Genomic DNA, 22,940 nt, shown 5'->3' on the forward strand with positions numbered 1-22,940 from the left:
GAGATGTGATAAGAGATTAGCGTGTTGTTTGTTACATTCTATCAGCTATGTAAAGTAATTCTGCGCTGCTTTCAGGGTTAAATATTCAGAACTATTGTCTTTGACGCCAATGTGATTGTGGCGAGTGACATGTTGTGGGATCAGGGCGGGCGGAAAGCCTCATTTCGACGCCTGTCAGTTTCTACCAAAAGGAACAGGGTGATCTGCAACAATCTCCAAGTAGATATGCGCAGCAAAACGTTACTGGTGGAGTCACTATCACCAAGGACGCAGAGCTGAGTGAACTCACGTCTATTGACCATACATACGGGGTTTATCTTGCAGGCAGATCCCAAGATTCCAACTCAATATCATCTTGTTGCACAGAATTGCTGAGGTGCCGACCGCTCCACTGTCACTTGCTAACAACATTCATCAACAATACCAGGAGAACCTGCGTGAATGGGTCAACGCTAACACTTATTCGGATGCGGCGCAGTAAACCAACACCACACCAGCCCGCTGAAAATTGTGGTTCGTTGGAGTAGCTGGTTAACCAAGATCCTACAGGATTCTACAGGATGTCAGATATCACCTGTGCCAGAGCTGTAGAATCGTTCGATATCATGCGATCTTGTTAGGGAAGTGAGTCCGGTAGCAAACCCAACTTTTCCAGGAATGGAATTGTCTCGAAATTCACCTTCAACACGTTTGCCAGCAACAACTCTGTAATCCCAACCTTGGTTTCAATCCGTTCAGACTCAACAGTCGTAGACAGAAAGAAATTGTTGTGAAGCGTTTTGTCACCACATTCATAATATGACCAGCGGCCTTCGACCACCTTCTGTATAACGTTACGGAAGTTAGTGTTGGGTTAATCATCGGGAAACGGGATCGAACTTGGTTCCCGTCCACAGCCGAGCCGGTGGGGCTACGGTAATAATACGCTAATCCCGTTCTAGAAAGTCCTTAACCTGTCTTTGTCCCTCACGAGGCGACCGAGCCGCCATGAAATCCAATGAAATTGCCATGCATGTCCGAACAGGTTTCGCTGCAATTTCCTACCGCAGTCTCATGGGTGCTGACCCAGAGTCATGGTCGTTGTGACGAGGAGCGCTGGAGCACGGAAGGTTTAGTGTCTCGATCCTCTGCACGCTCCTCTAAAAGACGCGACAGGCACCGCGGTTTTAGTTGTTTAGCCACCTTCTGCATCTTTTGTCTCGGCAGGATCCAACAATGAGGGTCGCGCATATTATTTCAGTACCAGCCCTTGCGGCGAGTGTGGCAGCTCAAGCCAGTGGCACCATTTTCGAGCCGCAGGACTTCAACGTGACAGCGGCACTCGAAGACATTGGCGTCGACGTCTCAATACTACCTGAGGCACCCGCACTGAGTAAGAAGTCCTCGTTTACACCATGCTCGTTTGCTGTAAGTCCAACTTATCACGCGAAACGATTGAGATCGAGTGGGCTGACAACGAATTCAGTGTACTTCTTTGACAATTCTGTTCGGCCACGATCAAGTGTTGTCTGATGGAGAACCTGCGTACGAGTCCTTCACTGGAGCATACTGGTCTGCTCAGCAAGGCTTACTGAACCCATCGTGCGTGTTCAAGCCCGCAAAAACCGTAGACGTCTCAACATTGATATTGATTGCGCGACTATACCAATGTCCATTCGCTGTGAAAGGTGGTGGCCATGCGGCATGGGCCGGTGCATCTAGTATCGAAGACGGTATCACTATCTCTATGGAGAACTTCAACCAAGTCAAGGTATCTTCCAACAAACAGACTGTCGACATCGGCCCTGGCCTCCGATGGGTCGACGTCTACACTGCTGTTGAGAAGGACGGTCTTAGTGTGGTAGGAGGACGAGTAAGTTCACGCACATACTTCGTCCCAATCTTTCGCTGACCCCAGAGAAGATGGCCCCTGTTGGTGTACCTGGACTCATCCTTGGAGGAGGCATCTCGCATTTCTCGAATAAGCTTGGTTGGGCCTGTGATAACGTGGCAAGCTTTGATCTTGTTACTGCCTCGGGCCTCGCCATCAATGCCAGTCCGACATCCTATGCTGACCTGTATTGGGCCTTGAGAGGAGGAGGTAACAATTTTGGAATTGTGACCAATTTCAAGCTGGCCGCCTTCCCCCTAGGTCAGATGTGGGGAGGTCAGCGGGTTTATCTGGAAAACTCTTTCCCAAATGTTCTTGACGCAATCTACCAGTTCACCGTCACGGGATCGTCTAAGGATGTTGATGCTGCCCAGATTGTTGTATGTTCGCCTCAGACAGTTAATTTACATATAGATCAAGCTGACATTGCATAGACTTTCGCCAGTGCTCCTGGCATCGGGAAGGTCGCCTTCGCCAACTTACACTACGCAAAACCAGTTGCCAACGCGTCAGTCTTCGACAGCTGGAACAACATCACCGCTATCGATGACACCACTGGCCTTCGAACAATGTCGGGAATGGCCACCCTTCTCAACGAGGGGTCTCCCGCGCCTGGCGCTTACCAGACATGGTGGGGTGTTAGCCTGAAAATGGACAGACAACTGCTCCAATTCATCATCGACACCTTCTACGAACAGGAAACGACCATCGCAGACGTCGAGAAGATTCTTCTCATCATGGCCGTTCAGCCCATCACTGAAGGTGCATTGACGGCTATGCAGAAGCACGGAGGTAATGCTCTAGGTCTCGACCCGAAGAATGGCCCGTATTTCATCCTGAACTTCAATGCTGCCTGGAACAAAAAGGAGGACGAGCCTAGATTCCACGAGGTCATCTTCAATATTATCAAACTTGTGGAAGCCGAGGCGAAGAGACGGAATCTTGGCAACGACTTTGTCTACCTGAACTACGCATCCGAGTATCAAGATCCGATTGGCAGCTATGGAGCAGCTAACAAGCAGAGGTTAATCAGTATCTCGAAGAGATATGACCCAACACAGGTCTTTCAGTACCTTCAACCTGGTGGCTTCAAGTTGATTAAGGGAGCACCGAACCCAGATACGCCTTAGCAAAGGTTCTTTTGTGTAATCCCAGCATTTTATAGCATGATTGGATGTATTCGCGATCCCCAACAGTGCCAACCACCACGTCCCTGATCCCATGCGCACACATCGTAGATCTTCGTTATAGTTTGCTCGAATGGAGGCTCAAAAGCAGCCTTACGCCGGCTCTGTATGCATTATCTTGCCATCAACGGCTGAGACTAAGTTCGTCCAGGTAGATACATGCATGGTGTTGGAAGTCATGAACGTTATCCTCACACAGGCCCTACGGCCATAATGTCGCGTCTTCCAGAGTGGACGCAGTAGCTGTCATTGCGCCTAAGACGGTGTGACTCCAAACACCATTGCCAGGGAGATGGATTAAAAGACCATGTTACTAAGCACTGGACAAAATATCCTATGGTAGTGTCAGCCTCGGTGTGTAAAAAGCCCATCACAAGCTTCATGGTACCAGAGCGGCTATTAATATAGAAGGCTAGGATTGAGAAAGTCATTTCAGAATAAAAACCAGCTATTTGGTTTCAGCAGTTGACATGTATAAACAGGCCAAAATAGCAAACTTCTTGTGGAAAAGATGGGTATGGTAAGGTGCACTATCTCCTACTATGGAACTTAGAGTAACTTCACATCTGAGAATAATCATAACATATCCTTACTCCGTACTATAGCGCCTTTTTACGAGATTGGTGTGCCCAGCAAAATCATGCGCTCATAGATTCTTGAGCTGGAACTACCTGACGTCAAGACTCATCAATGCTACAAAGGCTACAACAACACAACTTACCCAACATAAAATTCCAATCCTACATAAAAAATGAGTGACATAACCCTCAAGCACGCCAGACTCGGCTCTATAAAGTGCCTCCTCGATTCCAGCCATCCGCTTGTCAAAATCTCAGGCCTGCCATACGGAACCATATCCCAACGATTCGCGCGTTCAGAGCTTCTGCAGGACTTTGCTTCCGCACCAAGTGAATTAAAAAAGAGATATAAAAACGGCGTTTTTGATGCAACAGCCCCCGGGCCATCCAGCATCCAGCCATGGGGTAGCGTGAAATCCGATGCATCCAACATCCCCCTCCCAACGGACAATCTGCCCGAAGACGAAGAACAATCAGAAAACTGTCTGAACGTGTCCATCACTCTACCCCAAGCTTGTCTCGATAGCGACCAAAACTTGCGTCGCGATGCAAAACTACCAGTCCTCGTATTCATCCATGGTGGTGCGTTTTTTCTCGGATCTGCAAAGAGACCATACTACGATGCAACGAATCTGATGCGTCATGCCATCCAGCGAGAAACACCAGTCGTCTTTGTAGGGATCAACTACCGTCTCGGTGCGCTTGGTTTCCTGCATTGTCCTGGCGCAGGGAATCTCGCACCAGAGAACAATGGACTACACGATCAGGACCTTGCTTTCGACTGGTTGCGCGAAAACATCGAAGATTTCGGCGGTGATGTTGGAAATGTGACTGTAATAGGACAAAGTGCCGGTGGAGAGAGTATATCCGTAAAGACGATGCGGAAACCGCTGTTCAAACGCGCGATCATGTTTTCTGGAACGCCGGTCACAATGCCGAGCATGACGCATGAGGAACATGGGGCGAACTTTTCCGAGCAGGCCGAGAAGCTGGGCATCCGTGTGAAGAACGATGACGGTGGGGATAGAGTTCCAGGGGAAGTGGCCAGAGAAATGATTGATATCGACGTGGGCAAGATTAGGGAGCTGGCTTGGGTTGGATTACCTTGCGCGAACAGTACATTCTTTCCCGTTGAGCGGCCGACTATGGAGTTGACGAAAAAGGGCAAATTGGCTCCGGAAGACTGGCAGAAGTGGGCGAAGCCTGTTGAGGCGCAGATTGTCGGATCCACTACCTACGACGGTGGGATATCGTACAACATGATGAGCAAAGACAAGAGCCGTAAAGAGCACGCCAAGAGCTTTGCACACATCGCGGAGGACGTTCTAGGCGCAAAGAGCGGGAAAGAGTTGTGCGAAATATACGGATTGACAAGCCATAACGATGATCCCGATGCCCTACAACGTATTTGTCTGTTCGAAAGCGACATTGGGTTCTTCGCTGCGGCATTGAGCGTCGCTGAAGGCGACTTGGTCGAAAACACATATTTCCAGGTCTTCGACCTTCCCAATCCGTTCCCTGGGCCTATCCGTGATCAAGGCGCTTTCGCAACGCACACGTTCGACATTGTAACATTACTTGGTGGCGTTCATGAAGATCGTTTACCAGAAACATACACACCTGTGGTTTCAGAGTGGCGTGACAGGATCCTGGACTTCGCGATCAAGGGGACACCGCCGTGTGCGAGATATATGGCTGGCAGAGAACGCAAGGCTTTGCTCGTGGATGAGCATGGTGTTGAGGAGGTGGAAAGTAAACGATATCTTGAAAACCATGAAAAAAGGCGTCAAAGGCTATTCGACCTAGCTGACCGGGTGGCGGGTGAAGCCGGACGTGATGTGTTATGGGTTGATGTATGTCGGCGGTTTTTGATGAAGGGCGAGTAGTCAGGAAGCTGGGGAGGAACATTGTTCGATTCCAAAGGAGGAAAATTCCCAGTGTACGGCGTTAAAACATGACTGGAAAACGGAGATCATGCACAGAAGTGGTTACCGTAACCAGGTATGCATAGAGCTCTCTTGCCATTGATGCAAGGCACTGATTACAGCTCTATTCTTCTAACAGGTATAGAGCAGCCTATTCCACTACCTAGACTATAACCCGATTGTGAAAGACGATGTCCTATCAAACTCACACTTTACGTGTTTTGATAAACTCGTTCCGCAACCATGGTATCCATACTCGTACCTAGGCCTGTGTCATGTTCGTACACTCGATCAATGCCAGTGGTAGTCGTCTCCCTGACCCCTCCTTGGCTCCATTGTGGAGTGACATCAAGGCCGTCCAAGATCTACCGCCTCTCATTTGACCTTCTTCGTAATCTCTTCAACTGGTCGATCACCCGCATCCGACTGCAATGCTACAAGTGTTACAAGACCCGACAAGGTCAACCACACATTGCCCCAGACGCCGATTCCCATTGAAGTGTTGTAGTGGCTGTCGAGCTTGTAGTGCTGATACGCGCCAAAGCCGGTTGTGATGTGATGGAACACTGTTGCAGCTACTACAGCTTTTGCGTAAGAGAGAGTATCGCTGGCGTATGAAGCACGAAGAGCTTTCGGTGCGTCTGCTGAATGGATCGCTTTCGAGGATGACGAGGAGAAGGGCACAGCATTGGTGAACGAGACCAGAATTAGGGCTAGGGTGATGAGACACCAGCCATCGTTGAAAACGTTGTAGATCTCGAGGTCATTCGGGGCGAGCTTGGCTTGCGATGGTGGACGGAACCCTGTTTGCGAAAGTCAATTCCTATATGTATCGATGAGAGCAGGAATGGGAAGAAAGACTTACAGCCTACGACCATGACAGGGTCATATATGCGGCATCCACCACGTAGACCGTACCAAAATGCCGTGCCATAGGCATAGGCATGGAACACCTGCTGGATGTTAGCTATCACCGCACTGCAGGAGCGGCGTGTACGCTTACAGCTGAATTGATAGAAGGCATGATGGTCAGTGGTCAATTTCCGAACTTGAGTATGAAACAACAGATGTACAGGTTGATTTATACGAACAACGAGATTCCGCTGTTGTTGTTTACTTTTGAACAATAGCAATCGACGTCATCTTTCGCAGTACATGAGCTGGATTTGTTTTGCGGGGCAGATGCTAGGTGGTATGTCCGATTATCCCGATCGTCCCGTCGTCCCGCAGTCGCATCTGGACTGGCGCTGTAGCTCCCCCACGTCACATACTGTAAAACACCTGCTCTTTCGAATACTGCTAAGCAAGGGTGACGGGTGAGCTAAATAAACGCTCCAATAAACACCCTAGTGTGGCACTTAGGCCAACATCAGAATCTACTAAAAGTTCTGCTGGCATAGCCTCCTACCACTACCCCGTTGAAAAAAGCTAGACAGTTTTGAAATGGATAACTACTGCGCAGGGTAGTGATAAACTTAAAACTGTCTAGCTTTTTTTGACGAGGTGGTGCTACTGATGAGAGAAATTATGAGCACGTGACTCTGGGCTTATCTGGCCCTTAGTTACTGCGCTGTAAGTGGGTAAGTAGGTCAAACGAGGCATTTAACTTTCTGCACTAGCTATAGCTTTTGAAAACCCTTGTCTAGCAGTATTCGAAAGAGCAGTAGTTTTACGATACGCCGCGGATCTCAAGTCCACAACTTCATCTTGTGTTATGCAAGCCGAACGTCATCGTGCTGATTTCAAATCCTGATCCTGTTCCTTGCTCCTCTAGATCCGTGTCTATAGCTTGGAACGCGACGTTTTATCGCACTGCTTACCGTAGAAATTGGGCTCAATGGATTAACGCTAGCTAGGGGGGCAGCTATACTAAATAGACGCTCTAATAAATACCCCTAAGTAGCACTTAAGCTAATATTAGAATCTACTAAAAATTTTGTTAGCCTAGTCTCTTAATTAGTTCTTAATCCTATATGTATAAAGCTCTCTAAACTTATCTAACTTTATTATATTTAACTAGCTATATAATAGGCCTCTTACCTAAGCTAAGCTATAAGCAGATACTTCTTACTAATATTAACACTAGCAACCTTACCTCTAACTATTCTAATAAGGTCTATAAGCAGTATAGTAATAAGTTAATAGAAAAGACGTTTAATAAGTAGGCCCTATATAAGTTACCTAACTACGTAAAAAGAACTTATATTATCTAAATAATTTAATAGAAGCTTAAGGTTATTTTCTACTTTATATACTATTAGCTTAAGGATAAGAACTATTATAATAGTAAGGTATAAAAGCAGTAGTACCTTAATAGATTAGAGTATAATAGCTAGTATAAACTACTAATACTCTTTAACGCTGCTAATTAGTTTAAAATCCTAATAACTACTGCCTATAATATATAGGTAATACGCTATATAATAGTAGTAGTAAGTAGAGGTAGTTATATTATAGTACTAATAACTAATTATAAAAGGTATTCTAAGGTTAAGCTTAAGTTATTTTAATAGTTTATTAAGTAGAGGTAAATAGAATAGAAAGTTTTATAGTACTAGTTCTATTAATAAAGGAAAATTATATTTAAAACATTATATAGCTAGGAACTTAATAAGAATAGGTAAGTTAATAATTATAATTATTATATAGAAAAAACAGGATTTACTAACTTTAAGTAGAAGCTATAGTTTTAATTTTTAAATAGCTAGTTTAACAGCTTTCTTTAAAGATAGAATATCTCCTAGTAATAACTTACTTACGCTAGCTAGTATCTCTTACTTTACTACCTTAAATTTATAAATTAATTTCTTTAGTTTATTTACTAGAACTTACTAGTCTAGATAAGTATTAGCTACTACTAGCGCTTCTAGCTATCTAATATTATTAATATAGATAAAGTACTAATTCTTTTTAAGTTCTTTAATAGGTATACTTACTATCTTAAAAAAGAATATATAGTTACTAGAAATATTACTAACTCTAGCTAGGCTAAGTACTAAGCTACTCTAGTATTATATATATTTACTAATAGTATACTAAGACTTAAGCTAAAGCTTATCTTTTATAGTATAGTAAGTAGTAAGCTTAATAAGAAGAAGTAAGTTAATTAGGACTTTTATATTACTATTAAGGTTAACCTAAGCGCGTATAATAATAAAAAACTCTTAGTTAAATAGTTAGATAAAGAACTATTTAATATATTAAAGAGATATAACAGCTTACTTATAATAGACTACACTACTTTCTATAAAATAGAAGTTATAAAGGTAAAACTTTAGAAGAAATATATTTATCTAGTAATAATACTAGGTAGATATACTAGACTACTTTAACTACTAGATATTAGTATAAATAAGTCCTTTAAGGCATTAATAAAGAAGAAGCTTAAGTTAATAATAGATAATAAAACCTTAGAGGAAACTTTAATAAAATAAATAATAATTTTAGTATGTTAGATTATAGTAATAAGGGCTATTACTAATACCTAGAATAACCTAAATAAGTAAAAAAAATAGCTTATTAAGAACTTTTTTATTTATACTAGCATTACTATTAGCTCTATTAGTACTAATAACTACTTAATTAAAATTAAAGACTTTATTAATAAGGTAGACTTTACTAGTTAGAAGATCTCTAAGGACTTAGTAAAGAACCTAGCTAACATTAAAATTAAGGAGCTTAATAATAATATATTTACTTACTTACTACTAAAGGATAAAAGTAAGATACTTACCTAGTAAGAAAAGAGTTATAAGTCTATATTAGTACCTAATTTAAAGCGCGTTATAAAGAGTAGACTTATACCTAGAGGTAGCTATATAAATAAAGCTTAGCTTATAGAGTAACTATTAGTAAAGGATACTAAAGGTTAGATTCTATTAAATTCTATTATTATTAATAGTACTAGGAATTCTCTTAGCTTACCTAAATTAGCAGAGTGTACAGAATAAGAAGAAAGAGAGAAGATAAAGTAGTAATTAAAGCTTAGAAAGAATTATAGTATAATTAAAATATTAAGATAGATATAGATATTAAGGTTATAGAGTTATTTAAATTATTTTAATAGACTTTAAAGTTTAAAGTTCTTAAAGTTTCTAGTACTACGCTAGTAACTTAGTATTACTTAATTAGGTTAAACGCTGCTATAATTTAGTACTACTTATTATACTAGTAAAGAATTAAGAGGATTTTAAAGCCTACCTTATAGTATTTATAACTATTACTTATATTTACTTTTTAATACTAAGCTTTATAAATTTACTAGCTGTATATGTATTTTTTTAAATACTTAGCTAAAACTTAAGACTTATAAAATATAGCTCTAATTATAGGTATAACCTTACTATTTAAATGCTACATTTTATACAGTACTAAGCAGCTAAGCTGTATATATAAGCTATACTACGTAACTAAGTTTATATTATACTTTAAAAATTAGGAAATACTTAAGTTAGATATATATTAACTTTAAATTTAAGCTTAAAATGTATATTTTAAGAGCTCTAGTATAGCTATTAAGCTAGGATTTAAATAGAATAATAATTATTTGTGTACAGCCTAGCTAGACGAGGCATTTAAGTATTTGTACTAGACTATAGTTCCTGATAATCCCAGCTAGCGTTAATCCATTGAGCCCAATTTCTACGGTACATATTTGCAATGTACGCATGCGGTGCAAGGCGTAAGGCGTGACGCAGACGTTAAAAAAAAGACTTCACTGGATTTTTAACTTATCTAATGCTACTGACCTAGGAAGAATAGCGTTGAAGAATAGGGAAGAAGAGGGGCTAAAAGAAACATCTTCCATCTCAAACAAAACGTTTTATTGACTTCCTGCAATACATGGATGGAGATATTGTCTAAGTAAGCCTATACCCTAACGCTATATCCTACCACCCTAACGTTGAATAATGCAAGAAGAAGCTAGAACAACGACTAAAGTATACAATAGACTGAAAAATTGTGCGCTTAGAAAAGCTCTAGACTTTACATTAGATGTTCTTGTCTGTTTGTTGCTTCACTCTCGTTGTGAGCTACAAAAAGGCAGATCTTCTTACTGCTGTTGGTAAGAGGTATACACTGTTGGTTGATACACTGCCTAAGATCGAACGTAGTGCGAACATGGTCTAGAACTGTAATCTGTCTTTGCTTGAAAGGCCATTAAATCAACATGCGAAAAAGCTCTGAAATATGACTTGAGCATTAAACGAACTGAAAACTGTGAACGCGAGGCCACTACCAAATAGACATCGAACAGGAACCGTCCCTATAGGGACTTCATCCTAGCGAGCACAGGTGCATGAAGGTCCGCTAGACGTTACACTACTCGAATCTATCCGACGCGGAGATGCGCACGCCTGTCACCGTATGTGAACATGTCTCTAGACGAGTACTTACACAGTAAGCAGTCTAGAAGCGTGGTGACGAGTCCGCGTATTGCTTTGTACTTTTTCGGCCCGTCTTAGGGCCTATCCTTGTGCTAAAATGTTGAACTCCACTGCCACATTTACACAGTTTATATCTACCAAGCCGCTACTACGAAAGAAAATCTCCGCAACCTGATCGTATAATGAGTCCTCGCCACTCTTGTAACATCAAGTACAAGAAGCCATCGTTAGACAGGAGCAGTTGCAGTCTAGGGGATTGCGCAAGAGCTGGTCAAGGCATTCAACGGCTATGGGTGTGAGGGCTGTTGTTTCTGTCGTTCTTAAGGAGCATTATTTCGACACAACATACACTTGGAGATGCTGAGCAAGTTTTACGTATACACAGTATCATTGCGGATGTTTTGGACGGTGACTTTGGCACCCCGATTTCCAACTAGTCCGGACTGATTCACGGACGGACTGATTCCGACGGGCTATGGAAAGTTACTATCAATCAGCTGACAGCTGTGTTCATCTGCATCGAAACCGAAGCCCGGAAATAAAGCCTGTGCATCACGAAAAGCTTTTTTCCAAGCTTGAGATGTCCGGGATGAGCTATATGTCAATACCATCAGTTCAAGTGTTAGAAACACTTGCTTGATTACTCTTGGCCCACATTGTGTGCTCGGTATTCAGCGCATAGCTTACCGGCATCCATAGACTTAACCTCCGAGCCTAACGAACAGTTCCTTATTGAACCCTTGATGGTACGTTACACTCTTGGCTATTCGTATGTCTCTTGGAAGTGTTACCAACCTCAAACGCCAAGTTTGCCCGATAGGGTTATTAGGCCGTGCAATTAAGGGGTGAAATACGGCCTGGCTCTAGAAGTTGGACTAAGTTTTGTCGTTAGAGTTTGAGTCACTTATGAAAGTGTACAAAGTCCCTCGCAATTCGCTCATCTTATCAATTGCCAGTCTTCTCGAGCCCGCCCAAACATCTCCAATTTTTCTTTCCCTAGTCTCCAACGATCCTACTAATCACAACAATTTCTCTATTACTCCATCATCGCCATCATGATTTCAAGTTGCATCTACGCAACAGCGTACGCCTTCGCCACCTCCTACGGCACTATTTACGACTTGTACCGCAACGGCTCGACCCCCCAGAAGGTCGCCGAAAACATAGCTTCCTACTACCGCGAACCCTACACCGCGTTCTTCATCGGCAACGTCGCCACCAATCAATCTTTCGCTGGCATCACCGACGCCACGCTTCAGGCATACAACTTCTTGGAAGACGCCGGCATCGGCAATGATATAACCACGGACAGCGTGAGAGTTGAACCGATTAGCAATGCAAGTGCGATCGTGTGGCTCACATGGCGCATCCACCCGAAAAATGATGTCGAAAGTTTCAGCTGGACCACGATGTATCACTACCGCAATGACGTTGATTTGCTTGCTGGAATTGAGGCACCGGGGGGTAATGGGACTCATGGGCTTGACGGAACAACGGTGCAGATGTCCAGCGAGGAGTGTATCGCAAGTGTTTCTGGGACAGGTGCAAGGCCGCCTGGTGGGTGGGAGTTCGGTGTAAGTGATGAGGAAATTGTTAAATTTTCGCAAAGGGTCCCGAACTACATTGACTCTTACGTTATGCCGCCATCGAAGAAGTCATGATGGGAACAATTGTGACATCGACTACGTAGGATTAGCATATCGGATTCACTTCATCCACTTCGCTCGATATAGACGACCAACGAAGTTGTTCAAACACTTAGACAGTATATTTCCCTCACATTCTCCTCGGCATGCGACAACAACATGATGGCAAGCCAAGTAAACCGTTTGATGTACACCTGGCATAGCTTCACTGAGAATTCGTCGAGTAGACACGCAAGAGCAGTGATCTTCTTTTGCCCAACAATGCCTCATCACTACGGAGAACGTTCCGTCTTCTTCGTCTCCGCGTGCTCTTCCTGACGTGTTTGAGGTTTTCCTTGGAGGAGCTGGCGCTATTCGATGTCTCACGCGGCAAGTTTGCTCTTGAGACCGTCGGTGCTATTAGCCATGATCTTCAGCTAGAGTGAGATCTTGAGGAGCTCCTACCTACGTTCCTCGTGGTCGTGGTGACTCTCAACATGCTTCTTCCCCTTCTGCTCCATGATCTGGGTGACACCCTCGAGACGTTCATGAATCCTACCCAGTTCGGCGCGGCAAGATTCGCGCTCAGAGATAATCCTGTCCCAAACCTCCATCAGAGAACCTCTCCGCTGGGACATACTGGCCATGAGATCCGTGAGAGCAAAAGCTCGCGCTCGGCTTGAACTGTGTGCTCGTCGAACAGTTGACTGAGGTTCTCCCGGGGCGGATCTGACAGCCCTGAGTCCCCGATTGCCTCACTCGCGTGGATCTGGCGCGAAGTTGATAGCCCCGAGTCAGCGATTTCGTCACTCCGGAGACGAAACGAAAAGAATCGATGGACAGTATGGGTATAGCCCGCGCTATCGATTGAGGGATTGCGTCAATTTTCTTCTTGTGTATCGGTACCGTTCCACTTACTCCAAGCACTTTCCATACATTCCACGATCGACCAGAACAGCATTCTGTTAAACAGTCGAATTGGCCGCTGAAGTTGAATGTCCAGCCAGAGAAGGATTTGGTGTTTTGGAGTGAAGAGCACCTCCAGAAATTGGCTAGATAACGGGAAGCTGTCGCCCTCTGGGTCGGGGTTTGCCAGACGCTTTACGGGATAATTGAGACATGCCATACCCACAAAATAAAAGATTGCTGTACAGAGTAACTCCTTCACCCACCACTTGAAGCCTTGTCTGGACATCCAGCCGTCTCGAGGTGGATGTGGTATCGTGAAGTGATAAAATATACAGTCTCTGCTTTCTTCGAAGTCCGGGTCGTGATTGGCTTGACTGATAGTATCGAAAAGTGAGCTCAGATTGAAGTGACTTTCTCGTCGGTGCGCCATCCAATAGAGCCGGTAGAACTCACATTCGGAGAGGATGAAGAATGCCATTGCGAAGTGGAGTGCGCACCTTTGAGCATCTATGCCACGATCTATGGTGGTGGTAGCGACGGTGAAATAGCTTTGAGCCCACATTGCGAGATGGCCAAGAGCAACAAGCATCATCGAAACCGGTACAGCGTAAGATTGGGGTAGACACGCTTCCGTACATTTCCCGAAGCGCCCGTTGACAATGTCGTCCATGATGTGAAGAATCGCGGTGGTGATAGGAAGAATTGCTATCCAGAGTAGCCGCATAGCAATGTTGGTGTCCTTGGAAGGTTGGATTTGAAAGACTGCCACCGATATGAGTGATTGAAGGCATTGTGTGGCAAAGCGAGCCTTTGTGGGTATTTTGGATAGTCTGCGAGACATGGTAAAATGGAGATTGCTTTCGAAACTCGTAAGTCGAAGCGTTGTAAGCCTAATGGTATGTCCTTGAGAAAGGCACCAGTATGTAAGGCCAGCTCTTCAGCTTTTATCTCTTTGCTGACTCATTGGGTTAGCGATTGGATAGCGGCTTATGGATAGTGAAATCGCGAACCATGGGTACCTGATGATTCATCTCAATAATGATGTAATGCTAGCCAGACATTCGATTGAACGTCAAGTCGGAAGTGCTCCGGTCGAGAATTGATGCTGGTAGCAGGGTGAAAATTCCCAGGTCTAGTCCGCCTTCGGTGAGCTTGCGGCTTAGTGAATGACATTGCGACGGAGAAAGCTTGTCGTGTTTGTTCGTTTCATCTTCCAACGACGGCGACTTGAGGAGATTGAATTGCAGAAAATCGCTGAGCTTTGAGTAACAGGGAATTGCGGAGTTTCGAGAGCAGGACTTATTGAGTTGCGAATAGCGAGAATTCGATGATCTTCAAACAGCAACGCTGTATTGAGCTTCAAGGAATAGGCACTTGATAAGCTCCAAGCGACGAAGGTGAAAAACAAAACTAAAGTGGGGTCAGCGTCTATTATTCAAGAATGACACCAACTTACTCACAATCGACTGAAGCCGTGAAGGAAAAATATGCAGGCTGAGATAAAACCGAAAAGCATTGCTTCTGATTTTTGCCCAAGCCCGCCCACCACCCAACCTCCCACGCCCCGTTAGGGTGCCGCGGGCAACCAGGGACCTCACCCCTCACCTACTCATTGTCTCCAACACCAACCGTTTGACCATGCTGACGGGATCCTGTACGTCCCCTACGGGAGCGTCCAAGGATTGTAGGTTATGTCGAACATGTCGGGCATCCGCGGAAAGTTGAGAGGCCGAGCCTCAGGATCAACTTGGACTTGACTTGCGCGGATGAGTTGGCGTTGGTTTTGATCCTCTCGAAACGTTTCGTGCCAGGACTTGTAGGGCTCGGCCAGCCAGTGGTATACGCCTAGGGCGAAGGCGCAGGCCAAGAACTTGACAAAGTGGCCCCACTGGCCGGGCAATGTTTCCGCCGTAGTCCAGACAACGTTTCCGAGAAGAAAGCCGAGTAGGGCTTTGAGGGCGTCCGGATGGACGAAAAGCAAGAAGAAGCTAAGAAGAGACGTAAAGATAGACATTTTAGTGAACGTGGCTTGCTTTCGTGAGGTATGGTAAAGAAGAGAAAAACAGAATTGGCGGGTGCAGCAATTGTTTTGTTTCGACAGTGCTCACTGTCGCACCTTCTGTTCATGATAATCCTCATGAGCATGAGCGAATGTGCAATTGCTGCATGGGAAGTAGTTGCTGCTTGATTCATAGCCACTAGTGACTTCAATACAGCAGCGACGGATTGGGCTTCGAAGAACAGGGGTTCTTTACAGAACCAGACTAAGAAAGTTTACAACAGTTCGCGTCAGGCGTATACGGCTATGATTTCAAGCGCGAAACTTTTACAATAACACAACTTGTAGTTGTCAAGCTGTTAGGAAAGCTTGCACACATTGAGCTCTAGTAGGTCTCACTCAACTGAGAACGAAGTTGGAAGTAAGCTGTGTTGTTCCCAGTACACAACGAAGCAAAAGTATAGGAATGAATGCTAGAAAAGAAACCTAACTGGCGCATACCAGTATTGATCGAGGCGCCCAGGTTCTGTATTCCTTTTGTATGTAGTTGTCAAGAAGTTGCAAGATTTGGCTGTGACTTACTTCTAACTTGGCAAAAAGGCTGCTATCATTTTGACCAGACGAGGTAATGATGGTGGAGAATACATGACCTATTCGCATATAGGGAACGCCAGACATGTGTTTAAACTAACGCCAGGCCCGCATGGCCGAGATATGATACAATTGAACAAGACTAAAGCACGGTCTTATCGACCCCGTGCAGTATCGCAACCTCACACCGATGTACATCTGACAGTGAACTTCCCATCTTGTGTTCCAGGTGTGCAGATGATAGGGCTCGAGCTCTCAAAAGTCAACTCAAAAGAACCGTTCTTTGTGCCAGAGAACTGGATATTGGCGCTTGCGTTCACCGAGTTGACACCAATTCCGGCACCGAGCTCGAGGGAATCTGGTTTGATGGTGTAGCCGCCACCCAATCCAAAGACGTCGGAGCCAGCTTGAAGCCCTCCTCCGTAGGAAACGTTGCTTGCCCAGTTTATGCCGCAGCCTGCATCTTGGGATTAGCTATTGCTTAAGAGGGTGTCGATAATATGGTTTTCGTACCAACACCAACTTCGCCAAAGGGAGCTAGAGTCCCTGCGGCCGCTACGTTTCCTATCCCACTAGTAGACGTAGCATTCTTGTTAAAGTCTGTGATCGCGATCCCGTCGCTTGTCTGGCGCTTTGGCAACATATATGCTGACGAGACACTGGCTAGAGCAAGGCAAGAAGAAACAAAGAGTTGGGGGAGCATTTTGGTTGCTGCTTGATGTGATTTTTGTGATGTAGAGAGATTTAAAGAGTGGCAGCAGTCAGGTATGCAACAATGACTTTAGCCCCCTGAGTTACATATATAGACGCTTCGGCCGTTCCTCGATGATTTTCTGTAGGTCAACAGGGTGTGGCCATCTCCTCGTGGCATTCGGTCCGCATATGAAAACACCAAGCCGCCATCTGCTTGGCTGAAGAGACGTAATTTTAGAGATGTCGTAGGTACGTGTTTCAACAACTATTGTGCATTGAATAACAATAGCTGAGGAGGCGGAACTACAAATTCCAAATCGAAGGCGTGAGGTATAACAGTGATGCTCAACGAGTTGAGTCTTGATCCAAATTCGGCCTAGGAAGAACAAAGATGAAGAACACAGCAAAACTTACATCTCACGTCGCCAAAAAGAAGAGGGACCGAAGTCATATACCACGACATGAATGATGTACTATCATGCCACGAGAACGCCTCCGTATTCTCCAGATCAACCCCAGTTTCAGGTCCCTCGAGAGATTCAATTGCGCAAACCCCAACCCATTCTACCTTCTATGCCCAACGAGGTGCCCAGCCAACGTGTCAGGCGCGAAGTGAGTGGATTTAGAGGCAGGAACTATCCAACAATGAGCATAAAAAAGTGAAGGATCACCCGGATGTCCATGTGCTCGTCTCGTCCCTCAATCCGGGGATCTGATGCTAAGCCCCATCGATCTTAGCGTCTTGGCTGTCCACGCGAGAAAAAAAGATAGATTTGCATGAATTTGCAAAAAGATATACATACAACAGCGGGGATTCGCTACTACTAGTCCGCCGGTACGTTGCTTAAATAGGGCTGAGCGAACGGGAAGCCTTGTTTTCAACGTCCTATGGTCGTATGTATCAGTACAGGACGCAAGACATCAATATAACGCCGATTGTGAACATAGATACTCGCACAATGCAACTGCCCTCAACTTCTACACACGTCCTCAGCCAAACACCAGTAACCCAAAACCCCAACAGCGAGATAATCAATCTTCCCACCCATTCACCTCCAGCTATCCCCACCACACTACGTCAAACAAGCACCACACGCCGCCGTCCCCCCCATCCTAACCGGCGCCCTCGTATCCACACGTCCCACATCCGCACTCCCTCCCCGCGCACCTCCCCCTCCGCCACTCCTTGGCCCAGCGTTTCCCCGCCCATGCATGCCCCCCTGATAACTGTCCGGCGCAGGCGCCACGGTCGCGGGCCGGTAGAAGGACGACGAGCCGGGCGCGCGGTGCGGCGAGTTGCGCGCGGCGGCCCAGGTGTCGAGGGAGAAGAGCGTTGTTAGGTAGAGGGCTAGGAAGGTGAGGAGGGGGGATGTTGTGGATGTTGGGGTTGGTTGTCTGGGGTGTGTTAGTGCGTGTGGCAGATAGGGAGGAACAGGGGGGATGTACTTTGGTGTAGACATGTTTGCGGGTGGGTGTGGGCTGTTTGGTGTTGTTGCTGTGTGTTATCGCGAGGACGTGATGCGATGTGATGCGCGCGTTGTTGCCTGATGGATGGTGGATGATGTGCAGGGATCTGGGGGACGCTAATGCAGGGACGGGTAACGGGTGCGCACGGACGGAAGTTTTCTTACCTCACTGCGTCGGTTTGCGGTTTGTCGATATCTGCTTTGTATCACTTTCTCTCACGTGTAGTTTGTTTATTTGTATCGCTATTTAAGCTGGGGTTGTTGTTTACAAAAGTGAACTAATCCATCTACGAGGATATCGTCTCTCTCAACAGACGAGCAATCATAGTCGAAGACGTGAACCGCCCAGCATGAAGGGCGTACAGGATATGGCAAGTACCATGCATCATGAAGCAGATCACAAAGCTAACCCCACCCAGAAGCGCAAACTCTCCTCCGTCGCCATCCACAAAAAAGGCGACGAAGAAGACGACAACAGCAGCCCATCCAAGAAGCTCCGCAGCTCAGCGCCCCCAGACGCCGACGTCGACACCTCCCGCCCAACCGCCCTATTCAAGCCCACCAAAGCGCGAGACTGGACCGTAAGCATCGCCCTCCCAGGAAGCTGGCTCCTCAACGCCAAAAAGCCCGACCACAAAACCATGCAAGTCGGTCGCATAGCGCGCGCCGCAGCCGTATTCTGCGTCGACGAAGTCATCGTATTCGACGACGACCCGGGCAACACAGCCCCAAGCTACATCTCGCCCAACTACCTGCGCAAAGCAAAGGGCAAGAAGACAAAGCAGGAGCTGCTCGATTCCATCCTGGAGGAAGACGAGCCGTGGCAGAATCCAGACCAGTTCTTGTACCATGTGCTGTCGTTTGCAGAGTGTCCGCCGCACCTGAGACACAACCACGAGGATCCCAGTCTGAGTATCTTCCAAGTGCACAAGAACCTCGAATGGGCCGGCTGTCTGCCTAGCATGGATATGCCGCACCATCTGCGCGGCCACGAATGGTGTCGATACCGCGAAGGCGTCGTCATCGGTCCCGCCCCCGCCCCCCCTTCATCATCATCAACCCCCAAATCCAAATCCAAAAAGACAAAGACCCCCGCCCCAGAACCCCAGCAACACGTCTACGTCCACTGCGGCCTGCCCCACCCCGTCCGCGTATCCGCCCCCGCCTCCGCCCCCATAGAACCCGGTATGCGCACAACCGTCCGCTTCACCACCCCCTCCGCCCCACCATCCTGGCCACACCTCTCGCAATCCGCCTGCGAATCCCTAGCAGCCACAGCCTGCGAGTCCAGCCTCCCACGCCAAGAAGCAGGCTACTACTGGGGCTACACGGTCCGCCGCGCCGCGTCCCTCAGCGCCGTCTTCTCCGAGTGCGAATTTCCCGACGGCTACGACTACACGATCGGCACGTCGGAGCGCGGCGTCGACGTGCGCGCCGTGTTGCCGGGCGGGGACCACGCCGCGCCCCAGAAGTTCAAGCACCTACTACTCGTGTTTGGCGGCGTGGCGGGACTGGAGCCCGCGGTTGCGAATGATGCAATGCTCGTGGAGAAGGGGCTTGGTAAGGCGACGGCGCATACGCTGTTTGATGCGTGGGTTAATCTCGTGCCTGGGCAGGGGAGTCGGACGATTCGGACGGAGGAGGCGGTGGAGTTTGGGCTTTGTGCGCTGAAGCCGTATGTGGATTCTATGTATGGGGGTGAGTAGGAGGTTTGGCGGTGGATGGGGAGGCGAGGGCGTGTTATTTTGGCTGGTGGGATTGCTGTGTACGGTGATGCATAGGGGGTATGTGGGTTGAGAAGGAAGAGGCAATTCCATACGATCCGCAATTCACTCAGCACCAACTTTCCATGACGCAAGAGCATATCATTTCCATTCCATTCCATACAACAACCTTTCGCGCCAAGCTACTCAGTGAGTTATCGAAAACACAAATCCACCACCCTATCATCCATCCATCCATCCATCTACACGCACATCCCCCATCACGCCCCCCGCCTCACATTCGTGCTCATAAGCGTGATTTTCTGTTTCTTCTTCTTCTTGCCACCAGGGGCCTGTTTCCTCGCCGCCGCCGCCGCCGAAGACTCGCCCTCCCCTACTTCACCGAGCGACATAGCCTGCGCCTGGGCAATCAAGTCTTCTTCCTGCAGGAGATCCTTCTCCCAGCCCTGGAGCCAGCCGTCGTCGCCGTCGTGGTCCAGCTGGGGTCCGAGATTAGGTGATGTGGAGGATATAGCAGCCGTGCCCCAGACGGTGCGCGCAGCCGATGGGCTTGTTGAAGGCGAGGCGAGCGACGCGAAGCCTTGGCCGCGACGCGTGGGCCACGGGGGTGAAGTCGACGTGCTGTCTCCATCTGCTGGGGGCGGAGCATCGGACACGCTGCTCGAAGCCAGGGGCTGGAAGTCATTTGCGGAGAATCTCTCCGATATGCTGGGGCGTTTCCTGCGCGCAGAGGCAAACTCGGCATATTCCATCTTCTCTGCGCGCTGGCGGGCTTTCTCCTCCCTGGTCTCTTTTTCTTGGTACTTTGTTCGTCTCTTTTCGATCTCGGGCTTGAAGCGTTCGAGGACTTCTGGCCCGACTGTGTCTGTCCAGTCGCATTCGAGGAAGTTTACTTCACAGCCATATGGCAGATGCGCTAGGTACTTTGTGCGCCTCCGTAGCTCATCGTCGACGACGTGGCCGGTTGAAACGCGTTCAACGCGGGGCAAGATAGTGGAAGGGAGCGAAGAAAAGTCGCCGAATGCAGCTTTCAGGATTCTGATGTCTAATGGTGATAGATAGTAGTGGAGGAGCGCCTGGTAGAAGTAGTACTCGGACGGTGTATTGTGATGCTCGTGTTGCTGCCGGTGTCGAATCTCAGCGAGTGTTGATTGAATGCCATGACTTGCTCTCGAAGAGTGGGACGACGTAGACATGGTTCTTTGCTGTTTCCCCTGACCAAGGCTGGATCTATCCGACGATCCGACGTCTGCCTCCGTACTAGGTTCCGTCGATGCCGAAGTAAGATCGTGGCCTGATCGAGCGGCGTGTTGCACCGTATACATATCGGGAGTACTTCCATCCTCGTGGTAGACAATCAGAGGTTTCTTGGCCTTTGGCTCAGCTGGTTTAGCAGGCATTTCGGGAGGGTTCCCAAGCCCTTTGAGGTTTTCTTTCGCCTCTTGAATGTTGCGAACCGCTTTCTTCATCCACTGCATGTTGTCCTCTCCAAACATGACTTCGTCTTCCTTGCCCTGTCGCTCCAACTCTTCAATCTCCGAGTCGTATTGTTCGAGCATGTAGTTCTCCCCGCCTCGCATGACTCGCGCGTAGTCCATGACCTCAGCAGCGAAATTCCAGGGAACGTCCTCGTCCTTACCCAAGGCGTCTGCACCGTCGCGAGGCATGGCCAGCGTACTTCCAGCTGGCCTCATTACCAGGCGGAGGACGACATCACCTCCTTCGCGTGGAGGGGCACCCTCCTGTCCCTCGTACCAGCGCACAGGCCTCGTCTCAGAGGTGTAAACAGTATCGAAGCACAATGGGCATTTCTTGGATCGCGCCCTCTTCTCAGGGGCCTTGCCGTCTTCTTCCGAGTGCATGTAGCGTATAAGACATGGCAGGCAGAATATATGGCCGCACTTGGCCATTCTAGGGGCTACCGGAGTTCCCAGACAGATGGGACAAGAAGCTTCCTGGGACACCGTTGACGCCAATATCTGCAAGACATTATTCCAGTCCAGGTGGATATCAGCATCAACGCTTTGCGCGCGGTAGTCGCCGCGCGGGTCGACAATGAAGCGGTAGTTGGCGTGTACATATCTGCATCCTGTCAGCCGTGATGCTCCACTGATAAGAAGCGCATCATGGATGGTGAAGAACTGCGACAACGCACCTTGCCTTGTCAGTGGCGTGATAGCCCGAGCCGAGGCCCCAGGTAGGATTTCGCCGGTAGTTCCTGCCCTGCGACTGGTGATAATTCTGGGGGCGCGGCGGCAGGCTAAAGTTCATAAGATGGGTTATGGACGTCTGCCCCTTCCGATTGTTGAAAGGACGCATGGCGAGCTAGACAGTCAGCGGACAGGACTCCCTCTGACGTGTGTCGCCCACTCACCGACTCGACAAGGGCATCCTCGTCGGTCTGTCGGAAGCGCTTCGAGCCCTTGTGCTGCTTCTTGCTCTGCTGGTTGTTTCGTGGCGCCGGCGCGGATCGAGTCGACGGCCCCGTTCCCAAAGTACCCCGCGGCTGGCCAAAGAAGCTGCTGGTGGAGATTGAAGGCGGCTGATTTTGGGCAGGCGACGCGGGTCCGGAAGAAACGTTGGCTTTGGAGGATGAGGCAACGGGCGGCGGGTTCGAGGACATGGTGTCGCCCACTCAAGGGTACGCGCTGATGACGATACAAGGGTCCAGGCTCGATGAGTCTTGCAGTCGTGCAATGGCGAGTGGGGAGAGAAGGTCAGGCAGCGAACGGGAGAGGGAGTCTGCAGACACTAGATTGCTTGGGTTTGCAGGCGTTTGGGTCCCCCAGAGGGATGGACTTGGAGAGTTGCATCGGAGTGGCGTCTCGTACTGGATGACGCTTCTCTCCGCGATCACGTGCGCGCTGAGTTCCGGCAGCTTCTACGCCGGCACGCACAGCCTCTGACTCTTGATGGAGTGAGAGGTGAATAAGCAAGGTGGGATGGAGTGAGTAATTGTGGACGTTTGTGAGCCAGGCAGTAGCCG

General features: G+C 47.7%; 11 protein-coding genes across 11 annotated transcripts; 5 read left to right on the top strand and 6 right to left on the bottom strand.

The window, feature by feature from the left end:
- The first annotated feature begins 1,054 nt into the window (after positions 1-1,054).
- P153DRAFT_334074 (FAD binding domain-containing protein) lies at positions 1,055-3,347 on the top strand. Its single transcript, XM_033665591.1, has 4 exons — positions 1,055-1,407; positions 1,466-1,852; positions 1,903-2,250; positions 2,305-3,347. Exons 1-4 carry the CDS (start codon positions 1,216-1,218, stop codon positions 2,998-3,000), a joined length of 1,623 nt encoding a protein of 540 aa, XP_033526234.1. The 5' UTR covers positions 1,055-1,215; the 3' UTR covers positions 3,001-3,347.
- Positions 3,348-3,808: 461 nt separating this feature from the next.
- Positions 3,809-5,521, top strand: P153DRAFT_420943 (alpha/beta-hydrolase; the record flags this gene model as incomplete). Its single annotated transcript, XM_033672272.1, has 2 exons — positions 3,809-4,040; positions 4,098-5,521. 2 exons carry the CDS (start codon positions 3,809-3,811, stop codon positions 5,519-5,521), a joined length of 1,656 nt encoding a protein of 551 aa, XP_033526235.1.
- Positions 5,522-5,647: 126 nt separating this feature from the next.
- On the bottom strand, positions 5,648-6,813 carry P153DRAFT_334079 (uncharacterized protein). Its single transcript, XM_033665592.1, has 3 exons — positions 6,564-6,813; positions 6,426-6,513; positions 5,648-6,363 (listed from the first exon to the last, which is right to left on the bottom strand). Exons 1-3 carry the CDS (start codon positions 6,582-6,584, stop codon positions 5,936-5,938), a joined length of 537 nt encoding a protein of 178 aa, XP_033526236.1. The 5' UTR covers positions 6,585-6,813; the 3' UTR covers positions 5,648-5,935.
- Positions 6,814-11,879: 5,066 nt separating this feature from the next.
- Positions 11,880-12,862, top strand: P153DRAFT_179965 (uncharacterized protein). The gene has a single exon (XM_033662364.1). It carries the CDS (start codon positions 12,003-12,005, stop codon positions 12,606-12,608), a length of 606 nt encoding a protein of 201 aa, XP_033526237.1. The 5' UTR covers positions 11,880-12,002; the 3' UTR covers positions 12,609-12,862.
- A 323-nt stretch (positions 12,863-13,185) lies between these two features.
- P153DRAFT_382744 (uncharacterized protein) lies at positions 13,186-14,322 on the bottom strand (the record flags this gene model as incomplete). The annotated part of the gene is made up of 3 exons (XM_033670176.1): positions 13,186-13,432; positions 13,491-13,534; positions 13,612-14,322. The coding sequence occupies 3 exons, from the start codon at positions 14,320-14,322 to the stop codon at positions 13,186-13,188; spliced, it is 1,002 nt and encodes a 333-aa protein (XP_033526238.1).
- Positions 14,323-15,144: 822 nt separating this feature from the next.
- Positions 15,145-15,495, bottom strand: P153DRAFT_382745 (uncharacterized protein; the record flags this gene model as incomplete). The annotated part of the gene is made up of 1 exon (XM_033670177.1): positions 15,145-15,495. The coding sequence occupies one exon, from the start codon at positions 15,493-15,495 to the stop codon at positions 15,145-15,147; it is 351 nt and encodes a 116-aa protein (XP_033526239.1).
- A 510-nt stretch (positions 15,496-16,005) lies between these two features.
- Positions 16,006-16,858, bottom strand: P153DRAFT_415141 (uncharacterized protein). Its single transcript, XM_033672138.1, has 2 exons — positions 16,585-16,858; positions 16,006-16,528 (listed from the first exon to the last, which is right to left on the bottom strand). Exons 1-2 carry the CDS (start codon positions 16,772-16,774, stop codon positions 16,254-16,256), a joined length of 465 nt encoding a protein of 154 aa, XP_033526240.1. The 5' UTR covers positions 16,775-16,858; the 3' UTR covers positions 16,006-16,253.
- A 52-nt stretch (positions 16,859-16,910) lies between these two features.
- Positions 16,911-17,429, top strand: P153DRAFT_364334 (uncharacterized protein; the record flags this gene model as incomplete). Its single annotated transcript, XM_033667574.1, has 1 exon — positions 16,911-17,429. The coding sequence occupies exon 1, from the start codon at positions 17,233-17,235 to the stop codon at positions 17,425-17,427; it is 195 nt and encodes a 64-aa protein (XP_033526241.1). The 5' UTR covers positions 16,911-17,232.
- A 96-nt stretch (positions 17,430-17,525) lies between these two features.
- P153DRAFT_394046 (uncharacterized protein) lies at positions 17,526-18,224 on the bottom strand (the record flags this gene model as incomplete). Its single annotated transcript, XM_033671287.1, has 2 exons — positions 17,526-18,159; positions 18,211-18,224. The coding sequence occupies 2 exons, from the start codon at positions 18,222-18,224 to the stop codon at positions 17,838-17,840; spliced, it is 336 nt and encodes a 111-aa protein (XP_033526242.1). The 3' UTR covers positions 17,526-17,837.
- A 190-nt stretch (positions 18,225-18,414) lies between these two features.
- On the top strand, positions 18,415-20,086 carry P153DRAFT_310158 (DUF171-domain-containing protein). Its single transcript, XM_033664763.1, has 2 exons — positions 18,415-18,601; positions 18,650-20,086. The coding sequence occupies exons 1-2, from the start codon at positions 18,581-18,583 to the stop codon at positions 19,934-19,936; spliced, it is 1,308 nt and encodes a 435-aa protein (XP_033526243.1). The 5' UTR covers positions 18,415-18,580; the 3' UTR covers positions 19,937-20,086.
- Positions 20,087-20,088: 2 nt separating this feature from the next.
- P153DRAFT_364337 (RING finger domain-containing protein) lies at positions 20,089-22,750 on the bottom strand. Its single transcript, XM_033667575.1, has 3 exons — positions 22,329-22,750; positions 22,110-22,279; positions 20,089-22,036 (listed from the first exon to the last, which is right to left on the bottom strand). The coding sequence occupies exons 1-3, from the start codon at positions 22,575-22,577 to the stop codon at positions 20,215-20,217; spliced, it is 2,241 nt and encodes a 746-aa protein (XP_033526244.1). The 5' UTR covers positions 22,578-22,750; the 3' UTR covers positions 20,089-20,214.
- Between the last annotated feature and the right edge of the window lie 190 nt (positions 22,751-22,940).

Source organism: Dothidotthia symphoricarpi (genome assembly GCF_010015815.1).
Source record: "Dothidotthia symphoricarpi CBS 119687 unplaced genomic scaffold P153scaffold_5, whole genome shotgun sequence".
Taxonomy (NCBI): Eukaryota; Fungi; Ascomycota; class Dothideomycetes; order Pleosporales; family Dothidotthiaceae; genus Dothidotthia; species Dothidotthia symphoricarpi.